Source organism: Trachinotus anak, unplaced genomic scaffold (genome assembly GCF_046630095.1).
Source record: "Trachinotus anak isolate AG129_WGS33_773 ecotype Australia unplaced genomic scaffold, CSIRO_AGI_Tana_v1 ptg000014l, whole genome shotgun sequence".
In the NCBI taxonomy this organism is placed as follows: domain Eukaryota; kingdom Metazoa; phylum Chordata; class Actinopteri; order Carangiformes; family Carangidae; genus Trachinotus; species Trachinotus anak.
In genome coordinates this window covers 2597483-2617984 of record NW_027273865.1, presented here as the reverse complement: position 1 = coordinate 2617984, position 20502 = coordinate 2597483, and the positions used below count along the sequence as shown (strand labels likewise).

Below are 20502 nucleotides of genomic sequence, written 5' to 3'. Positions count from 1 at the left end.
CTGAAATGAGCACTATGAGCATTTTCTGACTTGGCAGACACTTGCCGTAAAAACATTTTCTCTTGTATGTTATAAACTGACGTGACATATCTTTCCTCTCTAACAGTTTGTACTGTGGCAAGTATAAATTGTACATAAAAGTAATTTGTAGAAGACAGGATCGTGCTAAGATGTGATCCCACAGACAACATCCTGATGTGGTCTACCACGCCGACCACGTTCTGGTTTTTATGTGTTCTGCAGCAGGTTCACCTGCAGTAATCTGGGGCAGATCATATGTTAAACATATAGTTTGACACTGGGAAAATGCATAAGAGCTGTTGATACCATGCAAGGGTTTGCTGGTAGTAGCACAGATGAGGAGGACAGCTGCAGATGGAAAGGCAGGCTGATGTAGTGAAGCTGCTTTTTATGAAGACATCACACTCACAGGCAGATACAGACAGGTAGCAGGTACATAGGGACACACCTGGTAACAGAAACAGACAATCCAACAAATGTTCACATTAGTAGAATTTCAAAATATAAATATAAAGATCATGGAAAACCTAATAACTAAATAACTTCAGAGTTCTCTCACTGTAAATAACCCACATTATAAGGTCAGTGCCCATCAACACACTTTAAGGAGGTTTTCTACTGAGTTGTGTTGGAAACTTAAAGATTTTCTCTCCAGATTTGGTGACTTTTAAAACCTTTAAGCTTCTTTTTTCATTAAGCAATTGGCGACATATCTGTTGACATTTTGACGTACCTATCGACCAACTGCATTAATTCTAAATGACTTCACTTTATGATCTGAGTTTGATTTTTGTTTTGTCAGAACAGACAGTTCTGAGTTCACAATAGCGACTTATCCTGCGCTCTATTCATGATACTTCAGTTACAGTCTATGCAACAGCTGCATAAAACTGTTCTTTTTATATTAGAGTGTTAGATGATTTTATCATCTATAGATTAAAAAAAGATCCTGAATGTATGTGCAGCTTTACTGAAAATAGTTGGCAACACTGTTCCTGAGATGTCATCGCAAATCATCCAGGGAATGACAGTGGGCCACTTCAGGGAGGTTTCCTACTGAGATGTCACTGCAAATCACCCATTGGTTGTTTCAGGGGGAGAGAGCTGCATTTTGAATATATTGCTGTGGAGTAAAGTTTGTCAGTCAAGCTGCATCTCAAGGGAGAGCTCCCCTTACTGCAGGGTTAATCGGTGTGAGGATGGGTGGGGCAGTCAGATGAATGGAAGCATAGAGGAAAGACTGAGGACATCAGGTGGGTGGAATGAGAATGGAAGGTCTGGGGAGAAAACCTGACCACCAGCTGATTAAACTGCACTAATTAACACAATATATCTCTTTTGTGTATTCTGTACAAACACAGAAGTGTGAAAACATCATGCTGCACCTGCAGTCAACCACAGAACATCCAGTTTTACATGTTACGCATGAGGAGTATGTTAATCAGTGACTCTCAGAGGTTGATAGGTGGACTTTGTTTCTTTTAGACAGAGGCAGTCCAGCTGTTCCCCCCAGTCAGCTGCTGGATGTGGCTTTATATTTACTGCACGATGCGAGGGCAGTATCAATCTCTTGGCAAGAAGGCAGTTGAGTGTATTTCTTTAAATCTTCAACTGTTCATTTTAAACCAGATAGAGAAGTAGAAACAAATAACTGGAGGACTTGTCTGAAAGTTGCAGATGAAAGACATGCAATGACCCTGCAGAGTCAGAATAAAATTCAAGCTGTTCAGCGATGGTTTGGTCATTTTTGTGTTTTTAAATTTGAGAGGTTGACACACAACCATTAAATCTAGTACATGGTGAATGACATTTTTTTAGGTCCCCTCAGCTCTGTGGCTTCTCTGTCAATACTGTCTGGTTTACTATCAATGTCTCCAGCACCAGCAGCTGTCTCCATCAAACAAGCACTGTTAAGCTACTGAGCTGCTTAACAGCTGCAGACATGGTCCACACAATGATCCAAACACAGATGCTTTGAGCTATACAGGCTCAACTTCATGCAAGTTCTGGAGTGGGTCACCTAAAAACAAGCCGCTGAGTGTGGCAGCTAGGGGGTGCTATAGCATGAAACAACAAGAGAAATCTGAGTCTGACTGTTACGTCTTTGCTCAGACAGGAACACATCTGAGGCTGTATATACTTATACTCGGCTTTGATACTCTCACAATATTAATATAGAACCTAGACCTGCTTTATAATCAGAAACACATGGACTGGATGAGAACTTTAAGTCATCTCACAGAGTCACTTTAAATGCTAGCCCTGCTTTAGTTGCAATGAGCAGATATCGTAGGAAACAGATCAAATGCACTGACAGTGAACTGTTTGCAAATGTTCAGTGTGAACATTTTGTGAGAGATAAGTTCAGTAATATAAAATGTGACACAGGTGGGTTTTACTTTTCCCCTACAATATATTCACTCTTGTAAATAGTATGTCAGCTTCATTTCTATCGGACAGGGTTGCGGTTTGGATATAATAATGCAATTTCCACAGGTTAATGTACTGGACTACTACAAATGAATTACTAACTAACTAATGTAACTGCCCGTGTGTTGGACACCACTGTCTGGAAACAATGATGAGAAAAAATGTGTCACAATAGGTATATAAACTGAACTGAACTGTGTGTTATCTCCCTGCAGCCTGAGGGAGGTGAACCTAGCTGCTTCTTTACAAGCTAATTGCTTTCACTTTCTCACACTCTTGTGGCCCAATCTGCAAATATGCACTTTATCAACAGCTTGTACATGTTCCAGCATCCTCCATGTTTTTCTCATAGGGTGGAGCCAAGATTTAGAGACGCCAAATAGAGGTCATTCACCTCAAAGTGAGCCAAGCAGTTTTTTTCAGTATAAAACATACTCTATGCTCGGTTTATGGTTTTCAAAGCTTCAAAGCATCCCTGCAGTATAACCTATGTTTTCTGTGCTCCCACCACAAACATAAGTTAATATCTGTCATCCCTGTCAATCCTGACAAACAACCTCGTCAAGCTCATTAGCTGTTGGTGTTGGAGCACTGCAGTGTCTCCAACCTGAACAACCACACAGGTCGTTTAACCCTCTGATACGACACATAGGAGCATCTCCTGGAAAAGCATCCCAGACCTTGGTTGTCATGGTAACAATAATAAACACACATACTGTACCAAGAGCAGCGCGCCTACCTATGTCACCATGGTTACTATAATAACAGTCATGGCTTGGTTAGATTTAGGAAAAGATGGTGATTTGCATTAAAATAAGTACCTCCTCAACATTAGTGACAAGTGCTGGTCGGCCAAAAGTCCTGAGCAGCACTGCAATCCCTAGAGCCGCACCGGCGGCACGGTAAAAACATCACTGTGGCAGTGTCATAATTCTGCCAATAGTAATAGGAAGTATTTGCTGTTGTTGATTAGTTTATAAAGGGTTGCAACATGTGAACCTCATCTGCAGCTGTTGTTTTGTTTGGCTCCAGAACTGTATGATATGCAGGTGAGTCACTCACTCAGACCACTGAGAATTATACACACTGAATAACTGGGAGGAAGTCCTGCTTTACTGCATCAACAGCACTCTGTCAAACCATAAGCTGGGTTTGAAACAGACTATATGTATGGGCTTTCAACTTGCCATACACAAATATACAACTACAAAGGAATGTCTGTGATTTCTGCTTTGATGACAAAAAAAAAACAAAGGGCGGTGGTGGGGGGGTAGACAGGACAAATGATGGAAGGAGGAGGGAGTGTGATCTTGGAGGAGGAGAAGTGGGAGGAGTGAGAAAGTGAAAACTGGAAGGCAAGTAAGAGGAATGTGACAGAGCGGAGACAGAGAGGAGGAAGCAAAGTGAGGCTGTGGGTTAGCGCTCTGGTGGAAGTTCGTCTCCATGCTTTCCCGCCATCCATTCATCTGTACACCCCTGCCTTCCTGAGTCCAAGACCAGACTGCTCTCAGCCTTGTGGAGATGAAATCAGCTACGAGTTGAGGGAAATTTTTTCCACAGCTCTGGAATTTACTGCACTGATCTGCTTTTTCCCCTGAACTCGAAAAGTAAACAAGTGAACTGGAGCAAACACTCACTTGTTGAAACTCTGATATTATCTGTTTGATCTTTCTTTGATGGAATTTGGTGTTGGATGCTATTCAGATTTCAGCTTTTTTTTAGTTGGCTTCATGTTTTTTTCCAGGTTTTCTCAGCTGGTCTGGGATCAGGAACAGGACTCTTGCAGGATTACAGGAATATTTGCTGGTTGCGTCTGGATTTCTCCCAGCTGTTACAGATTTGAACTTTCACCCTGAAACCTGGAAATCACAGTAGCTTATCTCCAGAAGGATGTTACTGTGCGAGATGTAATGTGACACAGATGATGCTATTGTGGCCCGTGCCATGCTGAGAGGGAGTCAAGCTCTCGTGGTTGTGTTTCTGTGTTTTGTCTGTCTGCTCTCCCTGAAGGCACAACCGGATGCCAGAATCTGCACCCAAGACATCGTAACCAGAGTCCAGGTTCTCATTGACAAAGCCCCTGACTTGGTATGAGTTTTTTTTTTATATCAACAAGTACTTTTTCACTTTGTCACAGTAAAACATTTCAAAGTTTCAGATTTTACATCCAGGCTGCAGGTTTTGATTAGATTTAGAAAACATGAGCAACAAAGCAAACTAGTTTTAAATTCAAGTCTAAAATAACTCCAGGCTTTTACTAAACTTCCCCAGTTATGATAAAAATAATTATCCAACAATCATGATAAATGATTTACCATCTTTATTGAAGATGAGTCATATAAATTGGTTCCAAAAAACAACCATAACTTCAGGCTTTGGCGTGAGCTCTGGTTTATTCTTAAATTCTGAGCCTGTTGGGGATCATTTTAACAGAGGAAATGCAGCTTGTACATGTTGTGGGGTGTTAGAACTTGTGTGATCTCTGTGTTAGGTTAGGCTATGAAAGGTTATGAAATACCTGAGACAGGTAATGCTGCAGCTGAGGAATCTGTCAGACAGCTGGGTCACATGATCTACTGTTCGTCAACTCTCACACCACTTCTGACAATGTTCCTGAGAAAAGTGATTAAACAAGACAAGGTCAAAACCTAATATATGGCTGGACTGCCTACAGTCAAATCCTGATTTTATACCTGCGAGGGCATCTGACAAAATCACTAAACACAAATGAAAGACAAAGACTGAGCTGGGATTTCAGCTGTATTTACTTATAAAATGATCACTCAGAGAGAGAGTTAGGAGAGACAGAATATCTTTCTTTTTAAAATTATTTTTTAGGCTTTTGCCTTTATTGCAGTCATAATGAGAGAGAGAGAGAGAGAGAGAGAGAGAGAATGTCACGCAGCAAAGTGCCTCAGGTTAGACTCAAACCTGGGTCACCAGGTATAGACTAAGCCCAAATGTTATGTATTCCACCAGGTGAGCTATGGGGCAACCACCCTAAGAAAGACTGTGTTTCTCTCACAGCAAACAGACTCTGTCTGGGATCCACAGTAGTTTAGCTTTAATTTATTTCCAACTCCAGAACATAACAGACTTTTATTAGAGACAGGTCTTTATTTCTAAATCCGTCTGTTTGATATGTAGAATTGGTCATAGCAGTTAGTATGAAGCCGTGTTGAGTGATGACTTCTCTCTCTCCCTCTCTCTCTCCTGCTCTCTCTGCTCGGTTTATCTTATCTTTAGTTATTCCTCTGCCTCCCTGCAGTTCCCAAGGAGCTGAGAAACCAGAGCGGCTCAGCGCACTGCTGAGCAGTGGTAGAAAAACCATCAGTCAGTCACTCAGTCAGTCACTCAGTCAGTCACTCAGTCAGACAGTCAGTCACTCAGTCACTATAGGGCTGGCCCTGCTGTTGTCATAGTAACATTAACCAGCACTAATTTTTGTTCATGTTCATGTCACAAAGATAAATTCTAAATCGATTAAAATTTAATTCTAACAACTCCCACACCCAATTCCATATAACAAAAACCTTGATAACCACACCAAAACACTGTATCTCTAACCAATATGGAAGTGGGCATGTTTTAATGTAAACTGGGTTGGGCAGGGCAGCCTGTATGTAGTCTCAGTGAAAAACCCGGGACCACAGAGGTACGACCTTATCTCATGCAGGCTGTGGTGGTTGATGGGGAATCGTGTGTCACAAAATATGAAAAACAGAAATGAAAACTCAGGTCTGTGGGTCTGTGAACTGAACATCCAATGTGCAGCTGCTGGTTAAAGGGTTAAAATACAGAGAAATACTTTAATGTTTCCTGTGTCAGGTGTGTGCATGTTTGAATTTAAATAAGAGTAGTAAAGGCACTGCCTCTTTTCCCAGAACAGCAACAACAACTGGCAGTCATTAGGGCTTTAGTTTGCCGATGGCTGCTCTTTGATTTGAACAGTGTGTAACACTCCTGAGTCAGGATTTACAGCTCGAGGAAGTTCTCAGAGCAGCAAACCTTTGACCCTTTATCACAACAATCTGAAGGTAAACAGTAGAAATACATGTTACATACATTATGAAGTGATGTATGAGGAATGTGCAGCTGAAGGTGACTGGCCACCGTAGACCCTTACTGAACAACATGCCATTGCTGAGCCTGGTTCAGCTGTTTTGCAGAACGACTTTGTGTTAATCTGAAACGAATGAGAAGGCAGCAGTTTTTCATGCAGGGCTATCGTCGTTATTGTTGCTCCAGCAAGATGTCATTGCAATCCTTCTAATCCCACAAACATATATATATACATGCGCTCTCACATACATACATATACACATACACCACCCTATAAGGGACGGTACAAGACCCAACCATCCTGCCAGGGCTGTGCAATATGTAGCAAAATGTATTCTATATATGTCATAACTTAGCATGTGTGTATTTCTTCTTATTTATGGTTATTTTATTCTTTTCTGTTTCTACTTCTATTTTCACTTTTACTTAATCTAAGTGTGTTCTTCTTATTCTGCTATTGTCTTCTTTAATAAAAACATTCATAGTCAAACCTTATAATCAATGTTCCCTCTAATTTTTCATGTGTCTGGGCATACACACAAGCTCCCTAAGCACACTGAGGACCATTGTGAGCAATATCAGATGTGCACGCTGTGGCCACACACCAGTATCACACCTGATCAACACCTGGGATCATAGCAAGTTACATGGCTTATTAAAAGAATCAAATTACAGCAGCAATTTCCATTCGTTTACGTCTAATATAAGTGATTTGGCCCACTTAAAATGAAATGCACTGTTGTTAGCTAGCTAACTTGCACGGCGCCGCGGCGCGTATGGGACGGGCACCTACGCAAGCAATGTCAATGCTATGATTGGCTGCGTAGAGTAAGTGAACCGTATCGTATCATTGGCTGGACATCTGTCACTCACTGTGTTACACTGCAAAAAGTTACAGAAAAAAATGTTATTGCTCTAATTAATTTACAGTTTATGTTGAATTTTATTTTATGCACTGTATAGATTTTCTTGTGCGCTAAGAATGTGTGAGCAGTGCGCGATTGCGCAAGCGTGCAGCTTAGAGGGAACATTGCTTATAATGCTTCAACAAGTATTTAATGTGACTGTGTACAGGCAGTGAAAACTTTCTCTCTTCCCTCAGAAGTGGTTGGACAGCAAACTGTACACGCCCAACATCACAGACTACGAGGTAAGGGCTTCCTCTGTCTAACTCTCCTGTTTATCTTATCTTCTTCCTGACATTCAGAGACAAAGGTCACCAGCCGCTGAACCACTTCAATAAAACATTCAAAAACACCAAAACATTTAAGATTTAAGAGTGGATATCATCTATCTATCTATCTATCTATACACAGTTTTGAAACAGGATCACACAGTTAACATTTTACACATCTCTCACTAACTCTGGTTCACCCTAATCACACACAAAAAACATTTTCACACTTACTTTACTCCGTCTTTTATACTATTATTAATAAGAATAATAAAGTGAATATAACCTACATAACCTGGTTTACAAACCCTAAGTCCTCCAACCTGAACAACCATACAGGTCATTTTTTCAACCTTCTGATACAACCTATAGGAGTGTCTCCTGAAATAATACTTGAGTGAACTTGTTCGCTCTATGTTTGGAATGAAGTCATCTTATATTATCATGACGTGCCCTCCCAGAGGCTAAATCTCCAACAGCCCTACAACCGCCATGGTCTTTGTGCCCATCCCACTGTCAAAATCTCAAGGTTGCTTTAAAAGCATATCTGCAGCAGTCCTTCCAGCTTGGATTGATGTACTGCTAACTTATAATTATAACTATCTGCTCTGGTTACCATCATCACCTTTCTCTCTCTCTCTCTCTCTCTCTCTCTCTCTCTCTGTAATTAGCTTGTTTAACTGCTACTGCTGCCTCTTAATGCTCAATATGAACAAGTCTACACATGCGTATAATCTTGCAAGATCATAAATGATCCCAGAACAGCTCTTATCATGGTCATGAAAATGACAGAAACTCAACAGATGGAAGTCAAGCTAGCTTTCAGAGACAGTACCCTGCTGCCACCAAGAGGGCTGTAAATTACATGATGAATGTAAACTGGCATCAGATCCTTTATGGGACGGAAAGCTGTTCTGAGATCAGATATAAGGAGAGATATCACTTACAAATCAATGTCTTTCCAACTGATATCTGTTTTTAGCTTTAACTGGTCAAACACAGCCTCTCCTTCTTGCTCTGAAGGCACTGCCTTGAATCTTTAAACTTTACTGAGCAAAATGATTTATGTGAGTTTGACACTTGAAGACTGTTCTTCCGTTCATCTGCTGAAAGTGATAAGTCTCTTTGAAATGAAATATATTTACATAGGGGAGAGCGGGGTGATTTGAGCCTGTGGGGAAGTTGAGCCACCCCTTGTTTCTAGGCAACCATAGACAAAATTGGTCATGTGACCACACATTTTTGAAGAGTCATCCATTTTACTCACCCTGTGAAGGAGAGAGGCTGATGAAATAAGTGGTAAGCACATCAGCTAGCATATAGAGAAGTGCCTACAAAATGACTATGTTTAATGACTATTGCTTAAAACAGCTACGCCAGTTAAAAAAGAAAAAAAAAGTGCCAAAATGGGCACTGATTTAGAGATTAGGTTATAGCTTTAACTTGTTATGTAAATCTCAACGTAAACTCCAATGGTTCAATAAAGGATAAATAAAAAGATGACCATATAGGCTAATCAACTTTTAACCTTTTCTAGGACATGATTGGTTCATGAGTTTTAGGGTGCACCACCGTCTGTCATGCCACACTCCTGAAGCAACCTCTCTCAAAAGAGCCACTGCCTTTAATAGGCACAATGTGGGGGAGTTCTTTGATAATCTCACTTCAGTGATGGACAGGTAACATTATGATTCATAGACTAGGCCTACCACATTAACTGACTAAATCTGGGACCCCAAACTGCTGATTAAGACCACTCATTTTGAATGTCATTTCAGGTATAGCTTCCCTCTACACATGATCTATAATATGGATGTTGTTTATGTTCAGTTTTACTTCACTGCAATCAATGGCACAATTTCCCCCCATGTGGCTCAACTTATCCTCTCCCTAGGCTCAATTTACCCCTCATCAGGGGCAAGTTGAGCCGAGAGACCACTTTTTTTTGGAAAGTCATATTTTGAAAACTGTTTATTTTAGTTCCAAAGTGATTATTCCCAGGGATGCACCACATCCTGAAATATATTTACATATTTTAGTTGGAAACATTACTGTCATGCACTCACTTTAAAGACGCCTCAAGTAAAAATTGGCTCAACTCACCCCGCTCTCCCCTATAGATTGTGGTAAACTGATACATGATAACATGAGGAAGCTTAATTGATGCATGATAACAGACTGCATCTTAAAACATGTTGAATACAGTTGAATTGAGACCTCTCCTTACATCTGATCTTGGAACAGCTTTCTGTCCCATTAAGGATACGATGCCTGTTGGCATTCATGTTATTTACTGTCCTCTTGTGGTATTGTCCCTGCAAGCTAGCTTGACTTCCAGCCATTGTACCTACAGTTTCTGTCACTTTTGTGGGTGTGACCGTGTCCTGGAGCTTGGCAAGTGGAGAGGAAAGCAGTTTATTTTGGAATTTTGTGCACTGAGCATAGTCCTGTGATCTTTGACTGGTGATTAGTGTTGAGGAAAAAAAACTCAGAGTCTAGTTCCAAGTTTGCTGTGGTGGTGTAAGTTTATTGGAGTTCCAGGTCATGGTGAGCGGGTCTGGTATCAGGAACTGCTCCAGAATGCAGGGCCAGAGAACAGATATACCCTGTCCCCAGGTGTGGTCACAGACAGTTCATGAATGGATCATATAGTGGATGTGTATTGATTAGTCATGATCAGGTAACTGTCTTACAGGAGGGTGAACTCAGTAGGGGGGCAGGGATGGCTCCCAGACAAGGTCAGAGACAAAGAAACAAAAGGACAAAGGAGTGACACTCAGGTAGTATGCTAAAGGCAGAGGAGCGGAGACGGGGAGGGTACAACATTTGGCTGGGTTTGCCCCAGACGTGTAATGGCAAATGTCCCTTCAATGAAAATGTATATTGCATATGTAGCATATGTAAGTTTTCTTCTTCAATCCACCCTTTTTTTTTCTTTTTTTTTTTTCAATAACAAAAGATAAACATAACAAATTTGAGGATCAGAGGGTTAGGGGGTTTACAAGAAAAAAAAAAGTCTGTAAACTGTCGGGTTTTTGGTAGGTTAGGACAGTCGCAGTGTTCAGGAGTGGAGTTAGGATGTTGTATGTGGCAATAGTCACATGGGGAAATTGGCAGAGCCATCAAAGGGAGTCCTTCTTTTGTGCTATGTGGGATGAATCCGCATACATAACAGTTCTACTAATTTTGCTAATTGGAGGTATGTATTTGTTGAGGGCTGTGACTTTATCTTCTGGTGTACAGAAGGGTTCCATTTAGTCAGGTGTAATCCACTCGGGTTGAATCCTGGTCTCTGGAGATGCACTTCACCATCTTCTTCTGGGACTCTGGTGCCAGCACTGCTCCTCTGCCTCTCCAACAGCTATTGCCATTCTGGAGAATGTAACCCTAACTCCCTGATACACACCCAATCCCCTGGTTGGATGTCGTGGCAGGGCTGGTCACTTGGAGAAGACTGGGCAGCTTTGACTTGTCTGTGAAATGACTGAACAGTGGCAGTTAGTGCAGAACAAAATGATATCATTGATTCATCCATGGCATGAAGATCCATTTTTCTCATGCATAGGGCTGAACTGCTCGGCACAGTCATGGGTCTGCCTGTAATGATTTCATGAGGTGTTAGTTTGTGTTTTCGGACAGGTGTGGCCCTCATTGACATTAAGGCTAGGGGCAGCAGCGTTGTCCATTTCAACCCTGTTTCAGCACACAGTTTCGCCAACTTGTTTTTCAAGATATCATTTTGTCATTCCACCAGCCCAGCAGACTGTGGGTGGTATGGGCAGTGCAGTCTCTGTTGGATTCCTAGAGACTTACAAAGTTCAGTCATTATTTGTCCATTGAAATGGGTCCCATGATCTGAGTTTATGCTCTGTGGAATTCCAAATCTTGGAACAATGTCTTTCAGCAGGCACTTCACCACTGAGGCGGAATCAGTCTTTTTACAAGGCCAAGCTTCAGGCCAGTTCGAAAACATATCAGTACATACAACAACATTGTCATATCCCTCACATTTTGGCATATGAATAAAATCAATCTGTAAGGCTTCAAAAGGCCCCCATGGGGGAGGATGTGTTGACGCTGTCGTCTGAACTGTCTTTCCTGGATTATGCTGTTGGCAGATGAGGAATTGTTCACAATGCTTCTTAGCATAGGAAGTAAATCCAGGGGCATACCAATCCTTCAGCACTCTCTGACACATCTTTTCTTTGTTCACATGCGACAAGCAGGCCAACCATGGGTACAGAGATGTTGAAGCCACAACGTGGCCGTCACTGTGGACCCAAACGTTATTTACATTTTTACATCAATGGGAAAGCCACAACCTATGCTCCTTCACATCAGTGGTCTCCTGTAAGATTGCCACATCATTAGAAGAAGCAAGGTCGTTAGCGGGTATAGAAGGACAGAGCTTTACTTGGACAGGATCACCAATTTTGGCAGCTGCCTTGGCTGCATGGTCTGCCAAAGCATTGCCTTGTGAAACAGGATCATTTGACTTTGTGTGGGCATCACATTTTACAACAACAATGGATGAGGGTAGCTGACACGCATCTAACAATTCCCCAATCAATTTCCCGTGTTTGACTGGCGTCCCAGAGGAGGTGATGAATCCTCGGTTTGCCCACAGTGTACCAAAATCATGCAAACATCCAAACACATATCTGGAATCTGTGTAAACTGTAACAGTTTTATCTTTTGCTAAATGACAGGGTCTCATCAGTGCGTACAACTCAGCTACTTCGGCGGAGCTCGAGGTTGGCAGAGCAGCACTTTCAATGACTGAGAAGTTATCACAAATTGCATACCCTGCATACGGCACTCCATTTTCTCTGTAAGCTGAGCCATCAGTGTAAAGAACAAGATCAGAGTTAGAGAGCGGTGTTTCAGAAAAGTCTGGGCAGGGTTTAGAAGAGCATGAGACAACATCCTTGCAGTTGTGAGAATCACCATCATCCTCTGTGGGCAACAAGGTGGCAGGGTTAAGAATAGAGCATCTTTTAAGGGTTATGTGAGGAGCTGTGAGTGTTAGTACATATTTCGCCTCCCTGCTTCCTGTCACATGCCTGTGAGCCTCTCTGGTAATCAGGGTGAGAGCATCATGTGGGATCATGACTGTGAGTGGAGAACCTAAAACAATATCAGCAGATTTGTTAATTGCAAGTGCTGTTGCAGCAATGGCTTTCAGGCAAGGAGGAAGTCCTCTCTCTACTGGATCCAGTCTGGAGGAAAATTAAGCAACAGGTCTGTAAGAGGTGTTATGGTGCTGTGTGAGAACAGACTGTACAAAACCACATTTCTCATGGGCAAACAGTGTGAAATGTCATGCCTCAGCTGGATAGCTGAATTCCTTTTTTGTTTCCCCCAGTGTTCTTTGTCTTGTACTTCCTGTTTTATTTTGATACTCACCTCTTTTCTCGTTTCAGGTTCCTCACTTCCTGCCCTCATGTGTCTTCCCCTTGTGTGATTACCTGCTCTGCCCTAATGTGTTGCACCTGTGTCTCATTGTCTTCCCTCTCCCAGAGTATTTAGTCTCAGTGTTCCCTTCCGTCTATGCCAGTTCGTCTTGTTCTTTGTGACTACGTTCCAGCCTTTATTCCCCGTGAGCCTTATTAGTGTCTTGTCTTGTTTTTGGTTTTTGACCCTGCCTTTGACTGCCAATTTGGATACCTTCGCTCTGCTGACTGATCACCCGTGTACCGACTTTGCCTTAGTAAAGGACATATTGAGAATTTGCAACTGTGTCAGTCTGCATCTGAGTCCGAGCCATTGTTCAGCCCTGACATGAAAGGCTGGTCATAATCAGGAAGCCCAAGTACAGGGGCCGACAGTAATGTCTGTTTTAACTTTTCAAATGAATTGTCAGTTGGTTTTGATCAAGTTAGGGGTTGTGTACAAGCTGAGGGTTTGGATATCTCTTGGAGTGGGGCTGCAAGTGACGCGTAATCAATTATCCATTGTCTACAGTACCCTGTCATTCCCAAAAAAGTTTTCATCTGCGACACACTAGCGGGTTTAGGCACCTCCAATATAGCCTTTACTCTGAAAGGAGTGAGGACTCCTGTTGAACCAGATAAAGTATGTTCCAAATGCTGGACTGCAGTCTGACACATCTGAGCTTTCTTTAGTGAAGCTTTGTGGCCCTTTACAGCCAAAGCATTTAGGAGGACAATTGTGTCTGTTTCATAAGCAGAAGCAGAGGGAGAAGCTAGAAGCAGATCATCTACATGTTGCACTAGAACAGAATCTCCTGGGAATGAAATATCTTTTAAATCATTGTGCAAGGCATGAGAGAAGATAGTAGGTGACTCAGGGTATCCCTGGGGTAATCTAGTGAATGTGTATTGCTGTCCCTCATACGTGAATGCAAACAAATACTGGCTATCTGTATGTAAAGGAACAGAAAAGAATTCACTACAGAGGTCAAGCACAGTGTAGTGAGTCGAGTTGGCTGGCAGTGAGGATAGTACAGTGGTGGGGTTTGGAACTAAGGGAAATTGGGGAAGTACCACTTCATTAATGGCTCAAAGATCTTGTACAAATCTGTATTCCTGTCTACCTGGCTTTTTAACAGGGAGTATAGGAGTATTGCATGGGCTGTTACATGGCACTATTACTCCTTGTGTTAACAGAGACTGAATCACCAGACGGATACCTTCTCTCTTTTCTTGAGAAAGAGGATATTGCAGAATTATTGGTAAACAGGCATCATGCTTCAGTAATACCTGTACAGGTTCAGCAGTTTTAATCAACCCAACATCATTAGTGGAAGATGCCCATACTGTCGGGGGCACACTTGACACTATTCTGTCATAAACTTCCCCTTTCTCTCCACTAATGGGTTGAATTTGCTCTGTCAAAATAGCTATCACAGCTGTTGTGTTTTCATGGTTAGTCTCTAAGAAGATGCCATCAGGTGTGCAGTAGATAGTGCAATTCAGTTTACATAACAGATCTCTCCCTAACAGATTTACTGGAGTGGTGTCTGACAAAAGAAAAGAGTGAGAAGTTGTGAAACTTGACATGTTTTCTGTGAAAGGCCCAATAGACACTGTAGTAGGCTCAGATACAGGCAGACACAAAGGAATTCCTCCACAGCTCTCACTGTTTCTCTGGATGCTTTCAAATTTGTCGATTCAGTTGGTTTTAAAGTTGAAAGAGAAGCTCCAGTATCTATTAAAAATGATGTTGTTTATCCATTTATGTCTATCTTTAGATGAGGTTCTTTATTTGTTTTTGCCAATTTAATGAGTGGAGCCTGGGTCACACTCACTTCTGTTTCAAATTGGTTACTGTCCTGACAGCTCTATTGGTGGTACTGTGGGGTTTGTTGGTCTTCCCTTTGACTACTTTCTTGAGGTGCTGTAGGCAGGGTAGGTTTAGCATGGGATGCCATATATGGGCAATCTTTTACCCAATGGTCTGTCTCACCAAAACAGAAACAGTTGCCTTTGCGGTATGGATTTCTTGGCTCTGGCCTTTGATTCCACTTCCTTCATCTGAAGGGTCTCCTGAATCTGCCACCTCCTCTGGTTGCTCCACCTGTGCAGTGTGACACTTGAGCCAACATTAGCATTTCCTGCATTTCACAGTCTTTCTGTTCATAATTGTCCAAGTGATGTTGAGCTATATCCATAAGTTCATACATTGTTTTCCCTGTCCAACCAACAGTTAATAGAACTTTAGCCTTGATCTTTGGCTGAAGGCAGTTTACAAACATGTTTTGCAAGCACTCAGGTGGAAGTCCATCAATTTGGCTTTGGGACAGGCCACAGTTCTCCTTTGCCATCATCTGTAATCTTTCACACAGTTCTCGCGGGTTCTCATTCCTCCCTTGTCGGATTTTGTTGAGAGAAGTGAAGTCGATCTGCTGCACTACCTCCTTCAGAACTGTTGCAGCTATTGAGCTGTAAAATGTTTGCGCTTGTTCTGGTGCAATTTTTGCAAACTCAGCAGGGTCGCAGGGAATTTTACAAGCATCCATCACCTTTTGTTTCACGTCAGCTGGCAAAATCAATTTTAACAGTTGCACCAGGTCAGGCAAGTGAGGACTGTATATGGCACATACTGAATCCCATTCGTCTAACCACTTCTGCTTGTTTTTCCTGACATCTTTCAGGAAATCCCCCACACTTTCCTTGAGCTCCCGCCGGTTCCAAGGCTTATAGACAATGTCTTTTCCCATGGTAATGAGCGGGGCAAGCGTTGTTGGAGCTGCTTTCTTCTGTCTTCCCCCTTTTCTCATTGTAGTCAATCCCTCTGCATTGTCCTGGCTAGTTGTTTCACACCTTCTGTACTCCAAAATCCAATCATCATCATTGTCATCATCGTAATCAGCAGCACTGCAGTCTTTTAAGCTTTTTAAAGGGTAAAGACTTTGGATTTTTGTAACTCTGGTCGGTTGCTCATCTACCCGAAATCTGTTTTACTTTAACTCTGCGTTGTGTTAGCTTTGCTTTCTTCCAATTGGGCCAATAACTTTTTATTTTGGTCAGTGAGGGCAGCTATTTGAGATTCAGCATGATGGCGTCTGCTTTCATCTCTCCAAAGTCTTAGGGAGGCAAAATGCTTATTCTTGTCTTTACGACAACTCAGTCTATCTCTCAAATTCTTTAACCTGGTTTGGTCAAAAGTGCCATTCTGAGGGAATTTTAGGTGGCCATCATCAACAGTTATCTCGGCCCATGTCATCACAAATTTTAAACTGTCTCCATCATAATTGTCAAACATGTATTTTGCAGGACCAGTCAGCTCTCTCTCTGACCTTCCACTGAAACAACCTCCCATTGTCTGTCTGTAAGATCTTTCTTCAAAAAAAACTTTAAACCGCTTGCTATCACTCACACTCACTTTCACTCAAAGCTCTGCTCAGAATCCACAGGTCAGTTTACACAAAATGGACGAACAAATCAGCCCCACAGCTTTAGTTTCAATAGTCCCTCTCTGGACTAAACTCAAAGTGTTCCAAACACTTAGGACCACGTCCAAACACAATCACAGGTTCAGCTACCTGGAATATTTTGACCTTCTTAAGAGCAAACAGATTCTATCACGCAAGGCAAACAAGCTTACAATCAAGTTACTCATACTCATACAGACCCTATCATCACTGTCACACCCGTGAGGGTGGCTAAAGATTAAGGAAACCTTAATTACTATTAAAAACTCTACTGGGGAGATTTGCCGACTCAAAACAGCACAACAGATGCCAGTTTACAAAAGGGCAAGTTATATTTCTTAAAAGACAATATATATGACAAATGTAATGTAGTGTAAGACCGGAATAACCAGTCCAGTGTGTCTCAACAATATCCCAGGGTCCAATGTACAAGGTGCCTAAAAGTCCAATCTGTGGCGTGATTGCTACTCCTGGAGGCCTGGTGTCCACTGCCACATGCAGCGTCTGGCTCTAGCAGGTACAGGGGGAAAAAGAGAGAGAGAACCCAAATCAGCAGACCCTTCAGTCCCCACTCATTCGTCTTCAGATGCAGTTTCCGAATGGACTAATTTAAACTGTTTTGGGTGGCCAATTAGTAAAGTAAACAAAATACTAGAAATATTTACCCACAATAAAAAAAATCATTTATACACTAAACAAATTAAGCCAAAATCAATGGAAAGAAATCACACAAACTTAGGCAAATTAATGAGAAAAATCAACAAAATACACCCAAAATAAACATGCAAATAACTAGTGGCCCTCCCCTTTTTGTTCCCGTTCAGTACATAAACTCTTCTGGCACAAACAGCCGTCCAGTGAGTTTGAGCATAGTCAGTGGTGGGCGATAGAATGAATAAAGAGGGAGACTTAACTGGAGGAGGGGCGAAGTGTGCATTTACCCCTCCACTTTCCCACGTAGCATGTCTCCCTCTCTGTAGCAGCCGGACGTCCATGGTCTCTCTGCTGCTGCTCCTTCCTAGTGTGGTCCAGCTACTGAGATTCTTCTCATCTGCTTGGGTTCCATTGATCCAGCCATAGGCTGGTCACGACTCTGTCGTTCTCTCGGGCTCTTTCCTCACGCACCGTCTGCTCCGCGCCCCTCTTGTTTGCGTCTCCCTTCCCCTTTTTGTCCCTGCACACCTGGCTCGCATTTTCTCGATCGCCAAGTTGGAGGTAGGTTGGGCTCGCCGCTCTAATCAGCGTCCGTCTGTAACACACGTACACACACACACACACAGACACACTACACCCTGTGACATCATTCCTATTCACAACCACACAACAAACTTACTCAAAATCACAGATGGCATCAACTTCTTTGGGATTCCAACTTCACAGACTTTCCAACAGCACACAGCAACAATAAATGGGTTCTCAAAAAGCCCCTTACCTTTTTTTTTTTAACTTAGAATTCTCAATTCAATGGCGTGTCTTTGGTCTGGAATTCAATTCAATTCAATTCAATTTTATTTGTATAGCGCCAAATCATAATATACATTATCTCAAGGCACTTTACAGGGTAAGGTCAAGACCTTACTTTGTTACAGAATAAACCCAACAGTTCCCACAAAGAGCAAGCGCTTGGCGACAGGGGGGAGGAAAAACTCCCTTTTAACAGGAAGAAACCTCCAACAGAACCGGGCTCGGGGTGGGCGGCCGTCTGCCTCGACCGGTTGGGTTTAGGAGAAGATAGAAAGAGGGGGAGGGGGAGGAGAGGGGAGAGAAGAGAGAGAGAGAGAGACCAGGAACAGCTGTGTCGGTAATGGTGTTATCAATAATAATGACAGGTAACAGTGGTTAATAGTAAAGATGAGTAGTGGTGGATCTGGGTCCTGCCGCTCCCGGGGCAGAGATACCTGCAGAATGAGGACAGAGAGAGGGAGAGAGAGGAGAAGCACAAACTACGGGAGGGAAAAAATACAAAGTTAATGGCATGAAGTTATCGAGAGAGAGAGGGGGAGAGAGACAGAAATAGAGAGAGAGCGCCCAGTGAATCATGGGAATCCCCCAGCAGTCTAGCTCTATAGCAGCATAGCTAAGGGATGGGTCAGGACATACCCGAGCCAGCCCTAACTATAAGCTTTACTAAACAAGACCGTTTTAAGCCTGATCTTAAAGGTAGAGAGGGTGTCTGCCTCCCGAACCCACACTGGGAGCTGGTTCCACAGGAGAGGAGCCTGATAGCTGAAGGCTCTGCCCCCCATTCTACTCTTACAAACTCTGGGAACCACAAGTTGACCTGCATTTGGAAGAAGGAGTCTCCGTGGAAGTATGTTGCCATCCGGGTCACGGCACCATTTGTTGAGGAAAAAAAAACTCTGAGTCTAGTTCCAAGTTTGCTGTGGTGGTGTAAGTTTATTGGAGTTCCAGGTCATGGTGAGCCTACCAACACAAAGTGGGTCTGGTATCAGGAACTGCTCCAGAATGCAGGGCCAGAGAACAGATATACCCCGTCCCCAGGTGTGGTCACAGTTGACAGTTCATGAATGGATCATATAGTGGATGTGTATTGGTTAGTCATGAGCAACAGGTAACTGTCTTACAGGAGGGTGAACTCAGTAGGGGGGCAGCGATGGCGGGGAGACGGGGAGGGTATCAGCATCATGCACCTGCGCATTGAGCGTTAGGAGGCAGCAGTCACAAGAAAACGAGCAGATTACACTGATTTATCATCTGTGTGTGAGATCTGCCGTAAATTTGAGAAGTTTGAGACAGAATATTGTTACAGGAGGAGAGCAGCTCCTTTCAGGAAGAGATCAGTATGAAGGTTGTGTTTGTGGTGGGACAAAGAGAGAGAGAGAGAGGGAGAGAGAGAGAGAGAGCAGTGAGCCTGGTGACCGGGCTAGAGTTAGCTCATTAGTTAGCAGTTAGCGGTGTAGCTATGAACGTAGCAGTGTAATGTTTTTTCACTTTAGGCTGTTTGTCAGTAAATAAAAGCTACAACTCCTCAATACTGAAGTTCTTGCGTCTCTGAGCTTCTTCTACAGTCCAGAAGATGAACCAGGAAGACTAACAACATTGAGGTGGGAAAATACAGGATTCTACATTGTCACTGTCATTGTATATATGTAACATATTTAAGATACTATAGAAGTCATTTTGAGATATTTTTCCTCTATACTGTACATTTTATCAGTTTAGTGTCAGTTCAGGAGAATAATCCTAAAACTTGTTCAGACAGGAAGGAGAGAGGTGAAGATGTCCAGACAGAGAGCAGCAAGATGGAGGAGAGAGACTTTCAGCACAGGAAAGACAGACAGCACAAAACCATGAGATAGGACAGGACCTGAGTTTAAGAGAGGTTTGCTCCTGCTACTGACATGAAAAGGTATGTTTTAGTCTGATCCATATTTTTGTGGTTAGTGTAGTACACAGCTGCATCATAGAGTTTGGAGGTGGGGGGCTGCTTGCAATGTGGTTAACTTTGTTGAACGGTCATGAATAACAGAAACAAAATAAACTGCTATGGGTCATAATAACCTGCTGAAAGACGAGAACAGTCTGGACTGAGGCTGTGTTCGGAACTACCCACTAAAGTACTGCTGACTACCTACTCATTGATTATATACTGTATACTACCTACTAAATTAACAAATCAATATACCATTACCAAGCTGTATTCACACTGAAGTAAAAAGCCAGTAGCCCATAATGCAAATCAATGCCCCAAGGCAGATGGCCGCCCACCCTGAGCCCGGTTATGTTGGAGGTTTCTTCCTGTTAAAAGGGAGTTTTTCCTCCCCCCTGTTGCCAAGCACTTGCTCTTTGTGGGAACTGTTGGGTTTTTCTCTATAACAAAGTAAGGTCTCGGCCTTACCCTGTAAAGTGCCTCGAGATAATGTATATTATGATTTGGCGCTATACAAATAAAATTGAA

At 42.5% G+C, this 20502-nt stretch overlaps 1 protein-coding gene across 4 annotated transcripts in view; it reads left to right on the top strand.

Annotated features, from left to right (window-relative positions):
- The first annotated feature begins 3835 nt into the window (after window positions 1–3835).
- il15l (interleukin 15, like) overlaps window positions 3836–20502 on the top strand; it is a 30344-nt gene continuing 13677 nt past the window's right edge. For 2 of the 4 annotated variants that reach the window (XM_071496750.1, XM_071496751.1), the window contains exons 1-2: window positions 3836–4539; window positions 7619–7663. In XM_071496750.1, the coding sequence (XP_071352851.1) occupies window positions 4396–4539; window positions 7619–7663 (189 nt within the window). In that variant the 5' untranslated portion in view covers window positions 3836–4395. Of the gene's footprint in view, window positions 4540–7615; window positions 7664–20502 lie in introns of all 4 variants that reach the window. The other 2 variants (XM_071496748.1, XM_071496749.1) reach the window with 1 other exon arrangement.